We start from the raw sequence: 20,293 nt of genomic DNA, 5'->3' as shown, positions 1-20,293 counted from the left end.
CTGATAGTGTTCTCAGTACCCCTGTTTTCCTTCTCAAGAGGACTTCATGGGTTTGACCCTGCTTAACTTAGATGATCTCACAAGACCATGGCCCAAGATGGCCTGGCTGAAGATCATGGAAACCCAAGAAGGTGGCATGGGGCTTTATTTACAGTCAAGAAATTAGCAAGTGAGAAGTAAGCACTGAATAGACAGCTTCTGTGGCCCAAACTGCATTGTTTGGGAGAGTAGCATACCGGCTACTGAAGAGCACTGATTTATTTGATAACATCAGGAAACCATTTATGGGCTCTATTATGGGCAGCAATCAGTGGGGGTTGGAGCTGCTGGAGCAGATAGATTGATGTGTGGGTCTGCTGTTGTGCTTGCTACTGCATAATATAAAACAAGGATAAGGACATCCCTGAAATACCAAAGGGGGAAATGGAGCCATTGCGTTCTTGGCTTGGTTTTTATTATCTTCTCTTTTACCACTTATTCTGTTCTTAAATTTTTGCCCTCTTCCCTGCTGTGTAACAGCATGAAGCTAATGAGTACCTTTGGATAATGGACTTTTAATAGAGGTTAACAGGGCTTAGAACTCCATGTTTCATGTTACAAAACACAGCAAAGAGACACCATCATCATGCAGAGCCTATTTTGCTGCTGGCAGACTCCAGCAGAGCGTGGTTGAGACTGTGATGAGAAATATGGCTTAAAAATTGGCAGGGCATGGTTTCACAGCCTCTCCCCCATGGTTTTGCTCCTGTGGAAGCTGCATTTGCCTTTGCAAGGTGAGGACTTGATTTGATACCCCTACAAGAGAAAATTTGAAATTATGAGAGGAAATCTTCCTGATCCAATGAAGGGCCCAAACTGTGAGTAGCAAAATGATCCACCACTGTTACTCTGCTGTCACACAGAAACCATGCACATGGTGAGGCTGGAGGTGTGGCTTTCTGGTTTGCTCTGTGGATTTAGAAGTTTATAAAATATTCTGAAGAAAGGAGGCACTTAGATGAAATGGACACCTAACAAAAAAAGTCTAGGGAGTTACATGAGATCTACAAATGCAAAAAGTTAAATCTTTGTAGTTGCTTATTAATTCTGATAAAAAAAAAAAAAGGTAAAAATTAGGAGGAGGATGAGGCTGAGGTGAACTGTCAGCCAAGAAGAGCTGATAGTGCAAATGATGTTCGTGACAGGGACAGGCCAGTCAAGAAGCAGGCACTGGCATTGCCTGGATGGGAGCAGGGATGTGCCATGGGAAATGCTTCCCCAGGAGCACTCAGGCTGCTTCAAAGGGCTGGTGCCTTGCATGGACCTCAAGGTGCAGGTTGTACCAGCTCTTCTGCCCTTTTCTATCTTGGAGGACTTTCCCATAACCAAGATGTGAGGCTTGGGAGATGTCACCAATGGAGGGTGGCTGCACTCTCACCAAAACCCCCTGTGATGGTCAGCCAGGGCTTAGACCTGGCCAAAGACACTGCAGGGCCTGTGGTTTTTGGCCCTTTTGGGATAGATGGGAGATGTTATGGATACAGAGACCTTTCTGATTCTTCCCAGAGGCCGGATTTCACCTGCACATCTCACAGGTACCACTCACATCCCTTCATCCTGCCCTGGCGATTCCAGCGTGGGGTGAAGCCCTGAGCGGTGCAGGGTCCCGGGAATCCTCTGCAACGTGTCCGTCTTCTGCCTGCCTCAGTGGGGGAAACACCAGCTGCACTGAAATGTCAGAAGGGTTTGCACAGCTGACAGGTTGCTGAAAATGGAGCATCGCCATAAATTCTCTTTATCCAGCCAAGTGCAGCTTAATATAGACTTAGCTGCACGGGCTGTCTCCTGCACTGAGCCCCAGAGCTGCCACAGCTCATGACCAAAACATGAACTTGTCGATTTAACCGGATCAGCTACTGCTAGTGAGGGGGGAAAGAAAGAAAATCCTTTGAAATTTATCTTTCTCTTTAGGTTTAAAACATATTAGAGGAAGGAGGGAAGAATGAACATGTCTGAACTGGGCCAAAACTCCGACGAAGACGTGTGTCCTGAGGACATTGATGAAGATGAAATCCTGGCTAACCTGTCCCCTGAGGAGCTAAAGGAGCTGCAGAGTGAGATGGAAGTCATGGCCCCAGACCCTCAAGTCCCAACTGGGATGATACAGAAGGATCAGACAGAGAAACCCCCCACGGGGAGCTTCGACCACAGGTCCCTGGTTGACTACCTGTACTGGCAGAAGGCATCCAGACGCATGCTAGAGGATGAGAGAGTTCCTGTCACCCTCTTGCCCTCTGAGGTAATGAGCAAAAAATGACAAATATTTATTATGCATCAGCAGTGGGATCTGTTTTATAGCTTTAATACCTTAACCTGCCTCTGCTTCTGTCCCTTACGTAAGGTAGAGTACAAACAAATTTAGACTAATCCTAAAAGCCTCATCAGTGGTAGAATCCAGCTTGGACTGATGTCAGGGTCAGTAATTTTTTAATTGCTTTTCCCAAATATTTACTTAAGCTTTTTGATAGAAAAAAATCCTAATTCTGATTTGAGTAAAGCAAATCACTGAGAAACTGTCACAAGATCAGTTTTGGAGGATGTAACTAATTTGTTTGAGTTTGCATATGAAGGAACATCACGTTGATTTTCCATGGAACATTATGTTAATCATACAAATTAAATTATTAATTCACAGAAATTAATTACATACTGGAGAAAAATCCTAAACCACTGTATTGTAGAAGGGTGAAACATTTGCTAACAACCAAGCATGCAAACTCTGTGAACTAGCTCAACCCTACTCAATACAGTGCTTAAATTTATTTGACTATCCCCATGACTTTGAAATAAAGTTAAGGTCATACTTAGATATCTTTCAGGATGAGGGCTACACTTAAAAATAGGTTAATAGAATTGAAACTTGGCCAGATGCAACACATCCATACTTGAATGTGAAGCTCACTAGAAATGAATTTGAGATAACCAGTTTATTTTATTTTTGTTTTAAATATTGGTGGTTTGCTAATACACACCAGTGTGGCACATCCCAGACTTCCCAGGGCAGGCTTCATGGGCTACCTTTGGAGAACAGGGGAAATCTGTGGGATTTTTCTCCTCCTGCAACACTCTTATGCTCAATGAAACAAATTTTTAAACACTTCTGAGGTTAAATCTGAAATCTGGGTGTGGAGCTGGTCAAGCAGTGCCCATACCAAACCCATTCACCACCACAGCAAAGGGGAGCCACAGCCCCAAGGGCAGAAGTGACTGGGACCATTTTGTCTGAATTTGGGTGTAGCACAAGCCGTGCCACTGTTCTGCCTGAAGTAGTGTAAATCTCAGGGAAATAGCTTTTTATTAGTGCTTTTTATTAGTGCTAGAGATTTTATTAGTGCTTCATTATAATTTCTCTGTGATGGCAGAACCTTTTGCAAAAAGATGCTCGACAAAGAAAAATCTCAGCTAGGAATGTCTCTGGAATTGGAAGACATTTGCAACTAATTTATTTGGATTGTAGAGGCCTCACTGCCCTGCACCTGCGTTGTGCAGGGGATGGTTTCGTATTTCTGGACTCCAAACTGAGCTAATATTTTATCTTCAGTGAGGTGCTGAATTAGGTGTGATGCTCTGGGACTGCCAGAGCAGGCAGCCTTGCTGTCCCTTGTGCTGGATGATTCCACAGTGGTCACAATGTGCCCTCTTCACTCCTCCTTGGGCTGAGCAAACCATCAGGGGTTCACACTGATGTCCTGTGCTCTGTGGCATACAAGGAAACTTTCTCTCTTGTCAAAGAAATTATAAAGATTACACTAAATCCAGAAAGAGACTTTGGATCAGAGGCTTTTTAACCCCCAGAAGGGTTCAAAGACCATCTTAACATATCATTAAATATGCTCAGGATTTAATTGTCAGGACTTGAGTTAGGAGGCAAAGATGAGAAACTGGTTTGCAGCCTCTTTAGGAACAAATCGTTCCTGTGCTCCCAAGCAAGCTGGTACAGCCTGAACTAACAGCAATGACAATTTTAAGGATTATTCTCTCTTGTATGGGAATAGAGGGATCTAAATCCAGCTGCTGCCTGTTTATTTGAGCAGAAAGTTATTTTAACAAAGATGCTTTGCAATTATTTCAGCTGTGAGGTTTTGTCTTCCTCAGAAAAGTGCTGTGGAGGAGATGGAAGGAGAGGCCAGAAGCAGTGGCGAGGTGGCTGGTGGGAGGATGCCAGGAACAGAGGGAAAAGAGAGACATTACCAAAATGAGCATGTGTCCGAGTCAAGAACACAGCCTGGGGAGACAAAGAAAGATGGAAGTGATAAGGAGAGAGTGGTGGAGGAGGATGAGAAAGAAGAAGCAGAGGAGGAAGAGGAAGATGATGAAGAGGAGGAAGAAGAAGAAGAAGAAGAAGAAAATGAGACCGAATTGGAAACAAAGGAGAATTACACCAATGAGAACAGTCACAGCAACCAGATAAGTCAGAAGCCAGTTGCAGAACCTGGAGAAATCAAAGAAAAGCCAAAGGAAAATGAAAAGAAAATATCAAAATTGAACATCCCCCAGAAGTTAGCGCTGGATACCAGCTTCATGAAGCTAAGTGCCAGGCCTTCAGGAAATCAAACCAATTTAGAAGACAGTTTGGAGAAAGTCCGAAAAAACAACCCAGACGTGAAGGAGCTCAACCTAAACAACATAGAAAACGTCCCCAAGGAAATGCTGATAGATTTTGTCAACGCCATGAAGAAGAACAAGAACATAAAAACGTTCAGCTTGGCCAACGTGGGGGCTGACGACAACGTGGCATTTGCGCTGGCCAACATGCTGAGGGAGAACAGGAGCATCACCACCCTGAACATTGATTCCAACTTCATCTCTGGCAAGGGCATCGTCGCCATCATGCGCTGCCTGCAGTACAACGAGACGCTGACGGAGCTCCGCTTCCACAACCAGAGGGGCCTGCTGGGCCACCAGGCAGAGATGGAGATCGCCAGGCTGCTGAAAGCCAACACCACCCTCCTGAAAATGGGCTATCACTTCGAGCTGCCGGGGCCCAGGATGGTGGTGACCAACCTGCTCAGCAGGAACCTGGATAAGCAGAGGCAAAAGAGGCAGGAGGGGCAAAGGCAGCAGCAAATGAAAGAGCAGAAAGAGTTGATAGCGATGCTGGAAAATGGACTTGGGTTGCCCCCTGGGATGTGGGAAATGCTGGGGGGACCGCTGCCCCAGCTGAGGATGCAGGAGCCCCCTCAAGCCCCCAAACCCCCAGTCCCTGCAGCTGTGTCACTGAACAAAAGGCAGGAGAACACGAGGCCGCCAGCACCCGAGCAGCCGTGCAGAGAGAAACCCATCAGCTTCAAAGTGGTCAAGCTGAAGAAGACTCAGCGCAAACCCCCCGTGCCAGAGTATGTGGAGCCCGCTGAGAAAACCAACCTCAAAGACGTCATCAAAACACTTAAACCAATTCCCAGGAGAAGACCCCCTCCCCTGGTGGAAATAACCCCGAGAGATCAGCTCCTCAACGACATCCGCCAGAGCAACGTCGCTTATCTCAAGCCGGTGAGTGCAGAGTGGTGGCGCTGAGGGCAGGGAAGGGCAGTCACTTATAACATTTTAATCTCTCTTTCTCTCTTGATTCTGCTGTATTTCTTCTCACATGTGGATTTCTCAGTCCCCTCTGGGCCGAGCTCCTTTGGAATACTCCCTCATGGGGAGTTCTGTTTATCTCAGTTATCCAGATCAGGAAGAAAACTCCAAAGCTCGTTAGGATCTTGTTTCTCGTGTTTATTAGGATGTTATCACAAAACTTGGCAGGTCTTTCCAGACTTTCTGCACAAATTTAATTCACTTCAACCCAGAACATTTTGGCTCTGATGGCACAAAATGGCCCAAACTGTGCAGCCTTTTTATCTTTATACTTATTCTTATCCAATTAACAATAGACACGTATATTATTTTTCTTAATGACCCAATGACCCAACACCCATGTGCTGCACTGCAGCATTTTCTATCCAATCACCTACTACTTCCCAAAAACCTCTAGAAGAAGAAAATGAAGAAGAAAGAAGGAAAAGAGACAACACCCTCCATCTTGTCTTCTGCTGTCTAAACTAGTTTAAACTCTTTTTCACCCAGTGACTTAAGGAAACTCTCTAATCTACACACTTACACTTTTAGCTTTTCTATCTAACTTTAACAGTTGTTTTCATGTATCACCACAAAAACATGCCCATAATTTTCATGCTATATGAAATTCAGTATTCTCTTGGATCTCAGAGTAGGCATCAGAGACAAGGGCACACACTCTGTGTCTCAGACTCCACCAGTCACCTGCTGTGCTCTGAGCTCTGGCTGGAAATGCTGGGCATTGGCAGGGCTGGGAAATGCTGCACATGGCATTGTCACCCTTTTGTGAGGGTGTGCAGGTGGTTGTTTTCCAGCTGCACTGAGGTTTGGTTTGCGCAGAGAACTCGCCACAAGCACCAAAGGTGCAGCCTTGTCCATCCCTGTCTGCATCCACAAGGTAAAAGAAAGGAAATTCACTCAGGAGGTGAACAAACCCACAGAAACTCAACCTTACTGCACTCCTAATGGTGTGTTAATTACAACAGGCACCTGCTGTTATAAGGTGGTTGTTTCAGGAGTACAAGGTATAATTTTTCACATTAGTCCCCCGTAAGCCCCATGTTTCTCTCTTCAATAGCTGTGTTTTTCCTTAGCTCTCACTTTACATGAGGGAGCACTTGGTACACACTGAAATCCAGCCTGGATTCATGATCTGCAGCCCTGCTCCTACCTGCCTCACCCAGGAACAAGGAGTGTATTTTAGTGATTCTTTGCTGCTCATTCTCTCCTTTGTCCTTGTGTAGATCCATTGCAAAATTCTAGTGCTAACAGGAAAAAAGAAATTAGATCCACCAGCAGTGAAGACGGAACAAGGTTATGGGAAAAAAGTACTGGTACTGTAGGGGATTTTATATTTTTTTTGCCACTGAAAATTGGCTCAGTGGTCAGCTCAAGTGAGCTCAACATCACCCTGACTTTGAGAGTGCCAGTCCAAAACTAAAAAATGCCTCTTGGGTATGCTCTTAATTTCATGGGCTGCTTCTCAAAATGCTGGCCACCAGATTTAGCCTCTTGCTCTTCTGACCTGATATATTGCCTTGCATTGGTTCAGGAAATCCTAAAAGCTGGCTGATGTATTTGTAGCTTGACGCCTGTTTGTGCTGCCAAGGCCCAAGGACAGAAAATCCCTTGTAATTAAAAATGGTTAAGTAGTATTTTGTAACTACTTTCTCTTTCAATATTGACATTTTAATATAGTGGGCCTAATTTTGCTTTCATTTATACCTACAAGGAAATGATTAGTCTTTCACTAGTTCCAAACAGGGTAGTTTGTCCAATATTTTGGCAGGTGCAGGTTCTGCAGTGACCTCAGATCCTGGTCCAGGATTACCCTGAACATTCTGTCCCCTAGGCAAGTTTTGGGGTTCTGAGTTTCTTTGGCCAGTCCAACTTGGCTGCAGCCAAGGCTTCTCCTCAGGGCATTTCTGGCCTTTCTAGGCCACTCCAGGGTTTGTATTTTGGTTACACATCCCAGACCTGCTTGTGGAAAGCTCACAAATTGTGCTGGTGACAGGAGGTTGGTGCTTCATTTCCATGGGACCTGCTGCCTTCCCAGCTGTCAGGAAGGTGGAGGACAATGGCACTTGTTCTCTGCCAGGCACAGCCCTTGTTTTGCACAGCAATGGCTGAGAAACCTGGGTGCTGCCACATGCCAGGGGTGATACTGAACCCCCACCATCCTCCCCAAAATGACCAGGAGGATTTTATCCATGAGAGCTGTGGAGGTAGAGGGATCATGGTGCATCCTAAATATGCCAGGTAACAATTGCTATCACAGCTCATGGAAAGATAGACACGTGTATTGGGGGCTTGGGGTGGTTTGTTTTGATGGATTGTTTGGGATCTTTTGGGTTGGTTCTTTTTTAGCCTCTTGGATTTGGGGCATTAAGGTGTTATTCTCCCCATCCTCCAGGATCTTGGTAACTCATTTTTGCCTAAAGTCCCTCAGTCTGACTTCTTAAAGGGAGTTTTACTGCTTGAGCTGAGCTGGGTGTTTGTTCTCTCTGTGGACTCAGTGCTTTCATATTGATTTCCTGAACCTTAAGCATTGCAAACATCAAGTGGGGAATTCCAAATAAAAGAGAGCTCCCAACCAGAGCTCCTTGGAGTTCCCAGCTGTTATATTTTTAGTTTCTGAGGGTTTGTATTAGGCTAAATTGGCCTGGTAAATAAGACTGAGAAATTTCCTCCTCCTAATATTTCATGTCCTTGTCCAGGTGCCGCTGCCAAAGCAGCTGGAGTGAGAGACCAGACTGACCTGAAGAAAACAACTTGGAATAAGGACTATTCAAATTTTGCTTACAACTGTTTCAGCAGATGTTTTCTGCAGAACCCAGGTGGTGTATTCAACTCTTTGGGAACAAAGCTTGTGATACACACTTGTAGAAGTGTGGTGAAAACGGCTGGCATGGGAAAAGTCAGTGCTAAGCGTTTCCATCAGGTATCAAACAATCCCACTGCCATCTGTCTGCCAAGAGGATTTGAGGCTTCAGTTTGTTGTGGGAGTATTTTCTCAGAGGCATCAATAACCTTGTCTTTCTAGTTTGTCAGCAAACTATTTTGCTTCCACGTTGTCCTTCTGCTGCCAGATTCTGCAGGAACACGCTGTGCTTTTATCTTATCTTTCTTTTCACACACGTGCTACTTTATTACTCTCTTGTCCATGAGAAATGTATTCAGTTTCCATGTATACAGCTTCATTTTTTAGGCTAAGGAAACAGAAATGAAATAAAGCTCTCTCTGTAAGATGTGTGCAGCACTTCCATTGCTAACAAAGCGCTCACAGACAGAACGACTGCTCTGGTACAACAAACACCTTCCAAGCTGCCTCTATTTCAGAACAATGTCTAGTGGGTATTGCACCTGATCAGCATTTAGATGATGCTGTGCTCTGCTTTGAGAACTGTGATTTTCATTCCCTGTGATTCACCTCTGTCTTACTGCAATCCTTAATTGCAGCCACCTTGGAGAGCACTGAAATGCCATTTTAGGTCTCTCTCTCCACGCTGTTTTTGTGGCAGGAGGATGAGCCTCACCTCTTTTCCAGGGGTTTAAGAAACTCCTAATTCCTCCTAGTATGATCTGTGAATAGTGTGTCACACCCTGGCAGGGCTGGATTTGAAGGGGTAAAACCTGTATATACACAACTTAGTTTTTCCTTAATATTTTTGTGAATTGTTTTTTCTCCTCCCTCTTTACAATCTCTGCCCCTCTTCTGCTGTCTTTCCTGTAAAGCAGCTACAGGTAAGTCACACTCTTGTGAAATACATCCACAAGAGACCAATTGTTTTAGGTGCTTTTTTCTTTGTTTTTTAAAGCTACAAGGCACAGAGAATATGTGAAAAAAATTGTTCTTTATTGTATAAAGAACAAAGGCTTTCTCTGTGCTAAATGCACCTTCCTGTGGCTGCTTGATCCAAAGTCCCAGCTTTGTAGCTCCTGGCAGGATTTCCTTCAGGTGAGTTAATCTCTGAGTGGTTAACTCTTAGCAACCTTCCCCTGGCAGCTAAATCCCAGTCCCACCCTGCTCCCCCTTTCCATGTTTAATCGTCTTGTATTACCAGCAGTGTGCAAGACCTCTTGAATCCAAGGTAGTCTCTACTATCACTTGTTAATTTTCATTTGTTCTTGTCCTTTTGGTACCTACCTCCTGGTCTCTTTCCAATCTTCACCTTCGAAACTTTAAAGCTCCTTCTCAGCTTTGTTTCAGTTTGTAAATGTAATGCCCCAAACTTGGGAAAAACTTGGTTTTTGTATTGCTCAAGAGAGAGCAAGTAGCTTTAAAATATCACATAACGGGGAAGTGACATAAAAAATGCAAATAATTTTCATTGCAGCCTTCTCTTTCTGTAAAAGAGTAGGAAAGGAAGAAGCTTGGTACTTCCAGCCAAGCCCTTGCACAGAGCACAGCAGCAAGTGACAAATGCACCAAGTAACTCCCCAGGAAAGCTCTTGCTGTTCTCCAGACTGGCTTCAAGGCCAGGCTGGTGCAGCTCAGACTAGAGCAGTTGGGACAGGGAAGCACAAAGGAATATATAATATAGTGCTTTACAGTCTCCAGTTGAAGCTGCTGGGCACCAATTATTGCTACACCCAGAAGCTGCCAAACAGGAATTTCCAGGGTGGATAGAGCATGACCTGTGCAACTCTGCTCTGATCCATGTTCTCCCACCGAGCAGCCTCTCAGTGATCGCAGGAGGAGGGAGGCAGACACACAGATCACACCATTAGTTTGACTGCAGCAGAGCTGACACTAGTACTGCTCAAGGCACAGCTCTCAGTAATCCTAGAGGCAGAAATCCCTCTCAGGTAATTAACAGAAATGTGAAATCCCAGTTAAGCAGAGTTGAGTTATATAAGAGACCAAACCTGCATGAAGAAATACCGTAAGTATTCCACTGTACAGCAGCTGTTTTAAGGACTGCAAGAGCAAGGCTGAGACATCTCAGCTCAGAGGTCTCTGGCCTCAAAAAGCTGATACAGAGCAGTCAGAGCCAGCAGCTTAATCCCCAGCACGAGCCCCAGGGTGACAGATCTCCCACCACCCCAACCACAGACACAGGCACAAGCTCATGTTTCCAACCATTAGAATTTATTTTTCTTCATAACTGTGCAGTTTTTAAAATGCTACTGTAATGATGAAGTCATAGGCTACTATGTTCTTTAGGTGTGGAAACAGTTTTCAAAAAACAAAGACCATGCGCTACAAGTGAGGAACAGGCCATTGACTCTTCAGCTGGAATATACAGACATTTTTGATAAATACTGATCACCTTAACACTTAAATGGAATGACATGTTCAGAGTTCTACACAGTTCACTATGAAAACAGCATGGCAAGTTACATAAAAGCTTCAACTTCAAGAATCCTTGCTTTTTTGTTAAATTAATTACTTGGTTAGAAAAGAGAAATGCAAGAGTATTTGAAATGGAGTCCCACCTGGACAACTTTCCCCCCCTGTTGTTGGTAAGCTCCTGTTATCAAGATGATTCTGTCAGAGCTGGCAGTTAAGTTGTGTATATATAAAAGAATCCCCCGCACTGCTTTCAACATCAGGAGTTTTAACAGGCAAATATCTTCATGAATTTGGAATGGGTTTTCAAAAATTGTATCTTGACATTTATTGCTTTTACTTGTAAACCTGAAATGCAGTTTATTCCTTTGAGGAGTGTTGGAAATACAGAGTCAACAGACGCATGTTTGACCTGTATCTTTGCATTCTGGGTGAGAAGAAAGAAAAAGATGACCCACGCTCAAGAACACACTTACACCTCCATCTACAAACAGCCTGTGCAGACTAAAGCAGGTAAGTCCTAAAGTAGCAGTATTTAAAAACATCAGTGGGGTAGAAACCCAGCTCATCCAAACTATCTCTTTTTCTCCCATGCTTGGCCAGAGTTTAGCTGGTACACAAGGAAGTTTGGCTCTCCTACAGAGGGGAGCACTTCTATGGATGAGGATTTTGGAGAGTCTGCAGGTAAATGTTACTGGGACTGGCAGGCAGTGCCATGTATACTCATCATGCTTACAGCTATTTAGACTGTTTCAGGGCTGCTAAAGGAGGGCTGTGAGGTGAGGACAGGAACCCAGACTGGGTACAAGCACTGCAGTTTTACCACGTGCCAGTTAAGCTGGTAACACGCTCTCTGTAATACAGAGCACCTGAGGGAGGGATTTGGAGGATGCAAGGGATACCTGCTTGTGATACATTCCAGCTCATCTGAGCATCACCAGGCTGAAAGGTGCTACTCAGCATAACCTGGCTAAACTGCAATATTTTAGAACTGAGATGAAAGGGATGTTGCTTTAACAGACCAATTTGTTACAAGACAGTTTGAGAGACTGCATTCCTTAGGTTTCCACCTCTTCCTCCTCTACCCCCAGAAGAAGAGACAAGCAGACATGGTTAAGTAAATATGTATTTGTGTAAACACCAGAACATCTTGCTATACAATAGAAAAAAAGTTGCTGTTCTTATGTTCTTAGAGGAGCCCTGAAGACCTTGGAATACCTGTATCCTGCAACTATTAACCTGTACCACATGCATTTCCTGTTTTGTACATAAACTGAAAGCAAGCTTGAACAATAGTAAATAGCAACTACACTCCTGCAACAGGCAGAAATGCCACGTTGCAGCTGCTTACTCCTTCACTTTAGATATGTAGTCAGCCAGTTTGTTGATACTATCCTCCTGCTGTTCTAGAGCATCCAGTATGAAGCCCATGGGGGTCTTCTTCAAGCCTATCCCCTCCATCTTGTTCTGCAGCTTGTTCTGTATGTTCCGGAGCCTCAGGGAAGCATGGACAAACATCACTGCATGACAGAAACACACTCATTAATTGCTCATGCCCAAGGAATGCACAGTTCTTGCAGCACTTTAAGACGCTTCCCAGCACTGTGACATCACTGGAAGATGATGATGTATCAATGACTGCTTAAGTAACCACAGGTACCCATTTAATAATAACATTAAAGATGGCTTATGCTCCTTTGTGTCCCCTCCCCCAGTTCTGTTTTGGGACCATTTAAACTCAGATAGCAAAGTTAACACCTGACTTAGACTCTACAGACTTGTTTGAGAAAGCTCAAGTCACACACCTCTGCCCTCCCAGAGAAGAGAACAAGTACTTACAGAGGAGAGGAAGTGTGATCCCAAACATGAACACCATGACATCTCCCAGGTAGGAGATCAAGAAGTAGCTAGACAGCATGATGGCCACGACAAATGTGGTTGGGTACTGCTTCTTCAGCTTGCGGAGTATATCCTTGTTGTGTGACATCCACACAAACCCCAGGAAAACCAGCACCACCACAGTGCCACCAATGAGCATGTTCAGGGGACTCAGAAACCTGGAGAAGAGGAACAACAACAAGAAGAGTTCAGTTTCAGGAACCTTCATTACTTTTGTCCATATAGGAGCAGCCAGCTCAGTGGTAATGTTACTAGGGGGACTTTTAGGCACTAAAAGGCAGTTGCTGCTGTCAAGACCTTCACCAAGGTCATTCTAAATAAAGTAAAAAGTACAACTGAAGAAGAAACCCTTAGCACAAATTTGGATAATCTTTATGCTCTCTTTCTGGCTTAGCTCAGGATGATGTGTTTCTGCAGCACATCATCACAGAAGCACTTCCCACCAGGGCCTCTCCTTCCTCTGCAATCAACTGATATCACACCCAGAGTCAGCATACCCAGACAGCACATAGAGACAACACTGACTGATCTTTTCCCTTCACATGGCCTAAACCAGGCTCAGGCTAGGCCTTGAGATGAGCTAGCTCTTCATGCTATCTTGTCTAGGTTTGCAAAAAGGGAAAGGTAGAACACTGAGTAAAGGAAGTTACTTCACTACTTCTCATTTCTCAATAAACCTCATTGGTTTACTAAAGAATTGTATGAACCTGCAAAAGGAGCTCACCTCTGTTAGCACAAGAGATGGAAGCCCAGTCCCAAGTAAGCATGCCTGAGAGTCAGAAGGAACTGGAGTATGTGATAAAGGCCTTACAGCCTTACAGGAAGAAGAGCCAGGACTGGCAAGAGTCACTGCTGAGGTTTGTGTTCTGTTATTGTTATCAGAGTTTCCAAGCAAACCAAACCATCGAGTGGATCAGCTTTGGACTATAAACAGCAAGTCCCTTTTTTGGACGAAAGCAAGAACGTCACCTGCTCAAACTGCTTTCCCAAGCATTTAGAGCTTGTTCAGAATCAAGTGTTCTGCACTGAGCTTGTTCCTGTACTCACCAAGAATCCAGACTCTGTGGTATTTCACTTAAATAGTATTAAGTTATGTGAATTCATGTGCATTCTGATTTTCTGGCTTTTACATGCACTGATCTGATTACACAGCAGCTGAGGCCTCTGGGCTATTACAACTATGGCAGCAGCATGACACCACCCCGATAAAGCCAGACATGCTCAAGGTTTACTCTTGCAGACTTTGCAGCTCATCCACTTCCCACTGCCAAGGAGGATGTTATGGTTTGTGGTCTGTGCTTCATATCCGGCCCAGGCAGAAGAAATCTGCTGCTGGACTGGTACTGCCAATGCTCTACCTGCAGTGCTAGGGAGCATTTTCCTGAAGCAGGAAGAACCCCCAAGAATTATTTCAGAGCAAGGACTGGCTCTTGATCCTTCAAGTCAGGAAATCCTGTGCCAACAGGAGATGGGACAACTGGACAGAAAAAGATTAAAATTCAGAGTTATTCCCCACCTGCTTCTGCTACTCATGCTGAAAAGCCAATCGGGCTTTTTGGAAGTGGTGACAGGCCAGACTTGCTTGTTGCATTTGAGTCACTCCCTGTAGCCAGCCAGATTATATTTAGCTCTGAACTGTCAATCTAAAGTTTCCAGGCTGGAAAAAGTGAACAGCATTGCTCTGGAAAGAAATCAGTTTCATCTGTGCTCCTTTGCAGCAGGAGGAGGGTGACTCACGACTGGACCACACTGGTGCCTGGTTTATATATGTACTACTGGACATATGAGATTCTTAAAGTAGGATTCACCTCTACACCTCAGCTGTCTTGGAGCAGAAATGGCCAAACTTACACAACTCACAGCAATTTTTTTTTGTTGTTGTTGCTAAAAATGCACGGACAAGATAATCCTGGAAGCAACAAAGATCTAGGCAGAGCTCCACATTACACTTTGCATCTGCCTGGAAAATACTCTCAAAGCCTTATCATCCCTACTCTTATTACAACTTCAGAAACTTGTGGTGAAGAACCATCCCTCCATATTTATAAGGAAGAGACAAAGACTTCTCTGCTCTACATTTCTTTCTGTTATTACACAGGTTCTGTATAACTGACTGGCTGTAAGGGATATGAAGAGGGGTGAGGGGAGAATGCATTCAGAAGATCCCTCTTTTCTGAGGAAAGGGATTTGAATCACATGTTTTCTGAAGTGGGCTGCATTCCAACGTGTACAAGGCAACAGTGAGCAGAAGTATCAAGTGAAGGCATTCAGAGCCACAGGAACACAGATGGGGACTGCAGTTGCCACTGAAAACCAGTATTCAAATTATCAGCCATGTGTCCACAGACCTCACTACTGGTGATTACACTGCTGCATAGGGTGTCATATGCCAAAGCCACCCTTTACTGCTTGACTCGCCCACAGCATAATTTACAGCACTAAGATTATCCTAGAAATTCATACACAGAAAATTCTTTTACAACAATGGCAGTTTTCAGGAAGACAGAACTCCATTATCCAGTTTGACTCAGATCTGTTGGCACACTGCTCTCAATAACACAATAGCTAAAATCTAAAAAGGAAAAAACAGGGATATGTAATTTTAGAACAACAGAGACTGGGGAAAAAGAGAGCTGTGTAACAGCTCTAGAAGTCACCTTACTGTTGAATCACCAATACTGATATTGGCGTTATTTATACCGAGGTCAGAACACAATGGGACCAATTTGTGCTCAGGCAGGGAGGCAGGATGTCTTTCAGAGATGCAGAGAAAAGGTAAGTGACCAGCCATTAAGTATGTTATAAGATACTTTCTAAATATAATTCCCTTTAGCAGGGATTTATGAGACCTCAAATACCTAAAAATGTAATGCACAGCATTGCAAGGTTACAGTGACTTGAGTTTATACTGCTCAGAGGACTTAGGGGAAAAGAAACTCTTTTAGGGTTGGACATAAAACCCACTAAGTTCTCTGATCCTGAAAGCAGTGAGTGTGGCAGGACTGACAGCATTTGGGGTGCCAACAGCCCACAGCACCCCAGCTGGATCATCTCCTTTGTTTTCTGTGGTGACAAGGTACAACCCTGGAGGGATGCTGTGACCTCCAGTATGGCTGGGACAGGGTGACAGGAAAAGCCATCACCCAGATTCAGTTTCCTGCTGCCCTGCACACATCAGGCTTCCTTCAACATCCACCTAGATACAAAGTAGAGACAGGGAAAACAAATACATGAAAATAAACATCATGGATGGCTGCAGGGACACAGGCATTGTCCTGTGTCAAGTAGGACCACGGGACACTTTGTGTTGTTAGAAGCAGAGAAGAGCAGGGATGCTGGCGGTGCAATTGTGTGGGAAGAAGTACTGGCAGCTACCCCTGGCCAACAGAAACAGATGAAGATGAAATACTTTCTTTTTTTAAACTAGATTCATATTTCTAGGCTCTGCCCTACATGCATCACAAAACAGGTCAGAATTCTCACAAAGGAGCAGGAAAACACAAAAAGCTCTGCTTTCAGTGAGCTATCACGTCACCTCTTCTTGTCAGGTCGTTTCATACCTGCACACTTGTGCACAGCCTTACAGCAGGAGAGGGGGAGGACACACAGCTGTAGCATATGGAAAAAAGAGCTTGGCAAGCTCCTTTGTGTAAGGCAAGTAGCCTCCGGCAGCACAAGCCCAGAAATAGGATAGGCCACATAAAAAGCAAAAGCAAGATAGCTCCATCCTCATATCATCTCCATTTTAGATGGCTGTCTTGGGGTGATTATTCAGCAGTTGCTGTCACATCTGTTTCTTTTGCATGTGACCAGGCAAGTCCGAACAAAGGCGCTGAGTAGGAGACTGGCAGTCAGCGAGAACGTTTTTTTATTTAGAGCAGCCCAGACAGGCTGCAATTAAGCATGAAAATTCCTTCTTAGAAGGCCTTTTGCTCCACCGCGGCCCAAGGGCTGGGCAGGTTACAGCACTAAAATGTGCTCATTTGTATTTATTTAAGTAACTTGAAAGACCAAGTTCCGCCTCCTCTCGCCCCATACTTTGAGCTTCACTGAGGTTATACAGCTGTAACTACAGGTAGCAGATAAAACTGTAAATAGCACATTGTCTCAAGGGACAGCCCTCAGCATTCACGGATTTAGCAATGCTTCTGTACCTACTGTTGCTCACTTGCATGGTTTTGAGAACAGGAGAAAGATTCCCGCCTGCAGAACTGTCAGACCTTTACGAAGTTATGCACCAAGATTATTATGCAACATGTTTTAAAATTATGTGTTTTTCTCGCTCAATCTTTCATCAAGCATGAGAGAAACTAAATATTTTGCTGCCCTGGAGCCTTTGTTTCAGCAAAGGGAATCACTAGAAATGCATCAGGTAAGGGTCTGGGGAAGAAACAAGGAAAAGAAATATGACAGTTGTTGATTTCTGGGGTTGTAGAGATGGACAGTAGATGCTTTGAAGAAGTGGCAAAGGAAAGAGGCATCAAACCTCAGGCTGCAAGGAGAACATTATTCCAAGACAGAATGAGCACTCTGATGCAGCATTCTGAAATTCAGCACGCTTTTTTAAAACTGTCAGATTTAGAAGCTAATTTTTAGCAAGTACGTGGCAACAAAAGCCTTGATGAAATTACATTAATTTAAAGTAGTTAAGTTTGAACTGCATGATAGAGAGGCCTTGTTGGAGTAGGTGGAAGAACAGACAAATTTCACTTATTAACCAAATTGAGTGTTTGAGGGAAGTTGCAAGATGTAGGAGGCACTGAAGGCCCTGATTTTAATAAAAATTCATACAGGACTCACGATGACAGGGCCCTGGCTCAGGGTAAGAACAGGGAGTCCAGTTCCTCTGTAACTGGGAGAAAGGGTAGAATTTTGTCAAGATCTTGGTTTTTATCAGCAATCTCCTGCAACAGAGTTGTAGGGGTGGAAAAAGAAAAAGCAGACAGGTCCAGAATCCTTCTACCTGTATTTGTGGAATGCCATTAATTCAGGAGTTTTAGTTTCTTGTTCACTAATTTATTATTTTCTACCCAGTCCTGTAGGCTGAAAATAAAATCTGCGTTACTGTAAAGCACAGAACTTCCTTTCCAGGTAACAGTAGCTATGGGAAAAGGCAGATGGAAGGAGGAAGGCAGAGACATGATGCAGTAAAGATCATTACAATTCCACTGTGCTCATGGTAAGGTTATTCCATACTTTGTGGAAAGAAGGTAAAAGGCTGGAGAGGTCAGCTTTGTTGTAGGAGGGGCAGTAAACTAAAGCTGTGGCACAAAGCACTGTATTTCCAGTATCAAGAAAGCTCCAGGCTACAATTTCTGTGTCAGCCCAGCACAACCACAGTACTACAATAGCTGAAAATACTATCTTTGCATTTCAAGTCTGTCTATATAATTAGATGGTTTATGATCAGGTAGAGTTGGTCATAGGCTAAGTTTAGTTTTGATCACAGGAAGACCACTCCATTAGTGGTTCCAATAATCCTGCCCTTAGGCCTGGACACAGCCCTAGAGTTCCTAAAAATCCATGATTCATCATTTATCAGAGGTTCCTGCCCATTACAGAATGAAGTGAAAGACAACTTAGTCATCAATTTAAATTTATCAGAAGAACTTTCTTTACCTTTCTTCCAAAGCCAGAGTCTGGCCAAATGAAAAATATTTTTATTAAAAGAAATGGATATTTTTTCCCTGTTGAGGTATTGTCCCATTTCCCTTAGGATTCTTTATCTGATTTTACTTCTGCTTTAGAAGAATCAGGTTCATCATATACCAAACACTCTAAAACATGCAATAAAAAAAAATAAAAAAATAAAGATCCCACTTCACGTTTTGTTCAACACAGAGGGTTATCAGTCAATATTAAGATATTATAATTGCAGTTCTGATATTAGTTTCCATCTTCTGTGGCTCTCTTCCTCCTCCACCTCCCACTTCAGTACATTAGCAGGAAATAAGTGGGAGACAAATCTCCCTTGGTCCAAAGAAAAGTAATCAGAGTTCAAAAGGAGGAATTTAGAAGAGCGATTAAATGCTGTTGTAATCCCTGTTTTAGGACTGGAGATACCAGAACTATTTACATTCTTTTCCCATCTTCAGAAGAGCTGTCCCCTTGCATTCCAGAGACACTGTGATTTACCTGTTCACTGAGAGCTGACTACAGCATTGTGCTGCTAAACAAGGGAAATGAACACACAAGTCTAGAATGAAGTGGCAGAAGAACAGCAAGGCCATGAAGTCTCATTTTGCCAGCCTAGTAGTCTGTAAAGATCACTGCAATATCTCCCCACCAAAAGACAAAAAAACAAGGTCTATGCCACTATACTGAACCTGAAACCATCATATGCACCAGGAAGAAAATGCAGGATTCTGAGCCAGTCTTTCCACAGAGCACAGGTCAAAGTCCCCTGTGAGCCAGAGAACCTTTATTACCTTGGATGCTGGGTCAACAGCTTCAGAAGCCCTAATAGGATGCAGAATGCTTACCACCCCCCCCAAAAAAAATTGATTTAGGAGAATCATTTTAAGCCTCTGCAACATAAGAGATAAGATGTACTTCAGCCAAAGCCACCCTGGCCTGGTGGCTGGGCAGTTCTCCAATTTCAGCATTTGTGCGTTGCTTGTCGAGAAGAGTGGAGTATTTCAGTTTCCATATTAAAAGCTTAATCATAATTTCTGCTGCATGTCTTGCTTAAGAGCTTTCTGACCAAAGATCCTGGAGCAGTACCTGAAATAGAGTCACATAGCCTATGATTCAGAAGGTGACTATAAGGTTATTTCCTGATTCCCTTCAAGAATGCTGGGTGTGACACAACACTGTATCAGTGGATGGTCCTACCTCGAAGGTCTGAATCCTGCCCATCAAAATGAAATGAAGGCGTACCTCATTTATTTTATAGCCAAGTTTTTTTGGTATGAGCTAGTTCAGAAATAAGAATGGCTTGCCCTGACCATTACTTTGGAACAGTAACAGAGAGCAGAATTTATCTATGCATTTTTTTTAAATTTAAAGCTGAGAGTGTCTCATCCTGAGCAGCCCGGCTGGGCGGGTTCAGGAGGAAGCACAGATCGCTGCGCAGCATGCGGCTCCGTTCTTCGAGAGCAGCGACATCCCGCAGCCCCAGCATCGCTGCCTTCTGCCCGGCGCGGTGTCCGCAGCCTCCGCCTCGGGCACAGGGCTGCAGGAGCAGCCCGTGGAAAAGGGAGATAACGAACCGGGAGCCCTCAGAGCGGTCACACCCCACCACTACATCACAAACCTGACTGCCACCGAGTCTCCCCGCCAAGGGAGGCTGTAGACCAGGCCCCTACGTTTTTAAACACCAGAGGCATAAGGAGGGGCAGGAAGGGGAAAGAGGAGGGGGAAAGGAAAAGAGGGGAAATGGAGCAAGGAGGAAGGGAAAAGGCAGCTCCCCCGCCTCTGTACTCTCACATCCCGCCCGGGCCCTTTCCCGTGGCTCCGGGCCGATCGCAGAGCCCCCGCCCGGGGACCGGCCCCGGCCCCGGCCCC

General features: G+C 44.3%; 2 protein-coding genes across 3 annotated transcripts in view; one reads left to right on the top strand and one right to left on the bottom strand.

The window, feature by feature from the left end:
- The first annotated feature begins 1,807 nt into the window (after window positions 1-1,807).
- On the top strand, window positions 1,808-8,843 carry LMOD3 (leiomodin 3). The gene is made up of 3 exons (XM_015640476.2): window positions 1,808-2,278; window positions 4,135-5,529; window positions 8,313-8,843. The coding sequence occupies exons 1-3, from the start codon at window positions 1,982-1,984 to the stop codon at window positions 8,337-8,339; spliced, it is 1,719 nt and encodes a 572-aa protein (XP_015495962.1). The 5' UTR covers window positions 1,808-1,981; the 3' UTR covers window positions 8,340-8,843.
- A 1,822-nt stretch (window positions 8,844-10,665) lies between these two features.
- ARL6IP5 (ADP ribosylation factor like GTPase 6 interacting protein 5) overlaps window positions 10,666-20,293 on the bottom strand; it is a 10,570-nt gene continuing 942 nt past the window's right edge. Inside the window, exons 2-3 of one of the 2 annotated variants that reach the window (XM_015641280.3) lie at window positions 12,728-12,945; window positions 10,666-12,408 (exon numbers count right to left, since the gene is read on the bottom strand). In XM_015641280.3, coding sequence (XP_015496766.1) covers window positions 12,236-12,408; window positions 12,728-12,945 — 391 coding nt within the window. In that variant the 3' untranslated portion in view covers window positions 10,666-12,235. Of the gene's footprint in view, window positions 12,409-12,727; window positions 12,946-19,163; window positions 19,511-20,293 lie in introns of those variants that run through there. The other variant, XM_015641282.3, reaches the window with a different exon arrangement.

The sequence above is a fragment of the Parus major genome, chromosome 12 (genome assembly GCF_001522545.3).
Source record: "Parus major isolate Abel chromosome 12, Parus_major1.1, whole genome shotgun sequence".
Taxonomy (NCBI): Eukaryota; Metazoa; Chordata; class Aves; order Passeriformes; family Paridae; genus Parus; species Parus major.
Note: the sequence above shows the minus strand (reverse complement) of the source record. Positions and strands in the feature narration are given on the sequence as shown.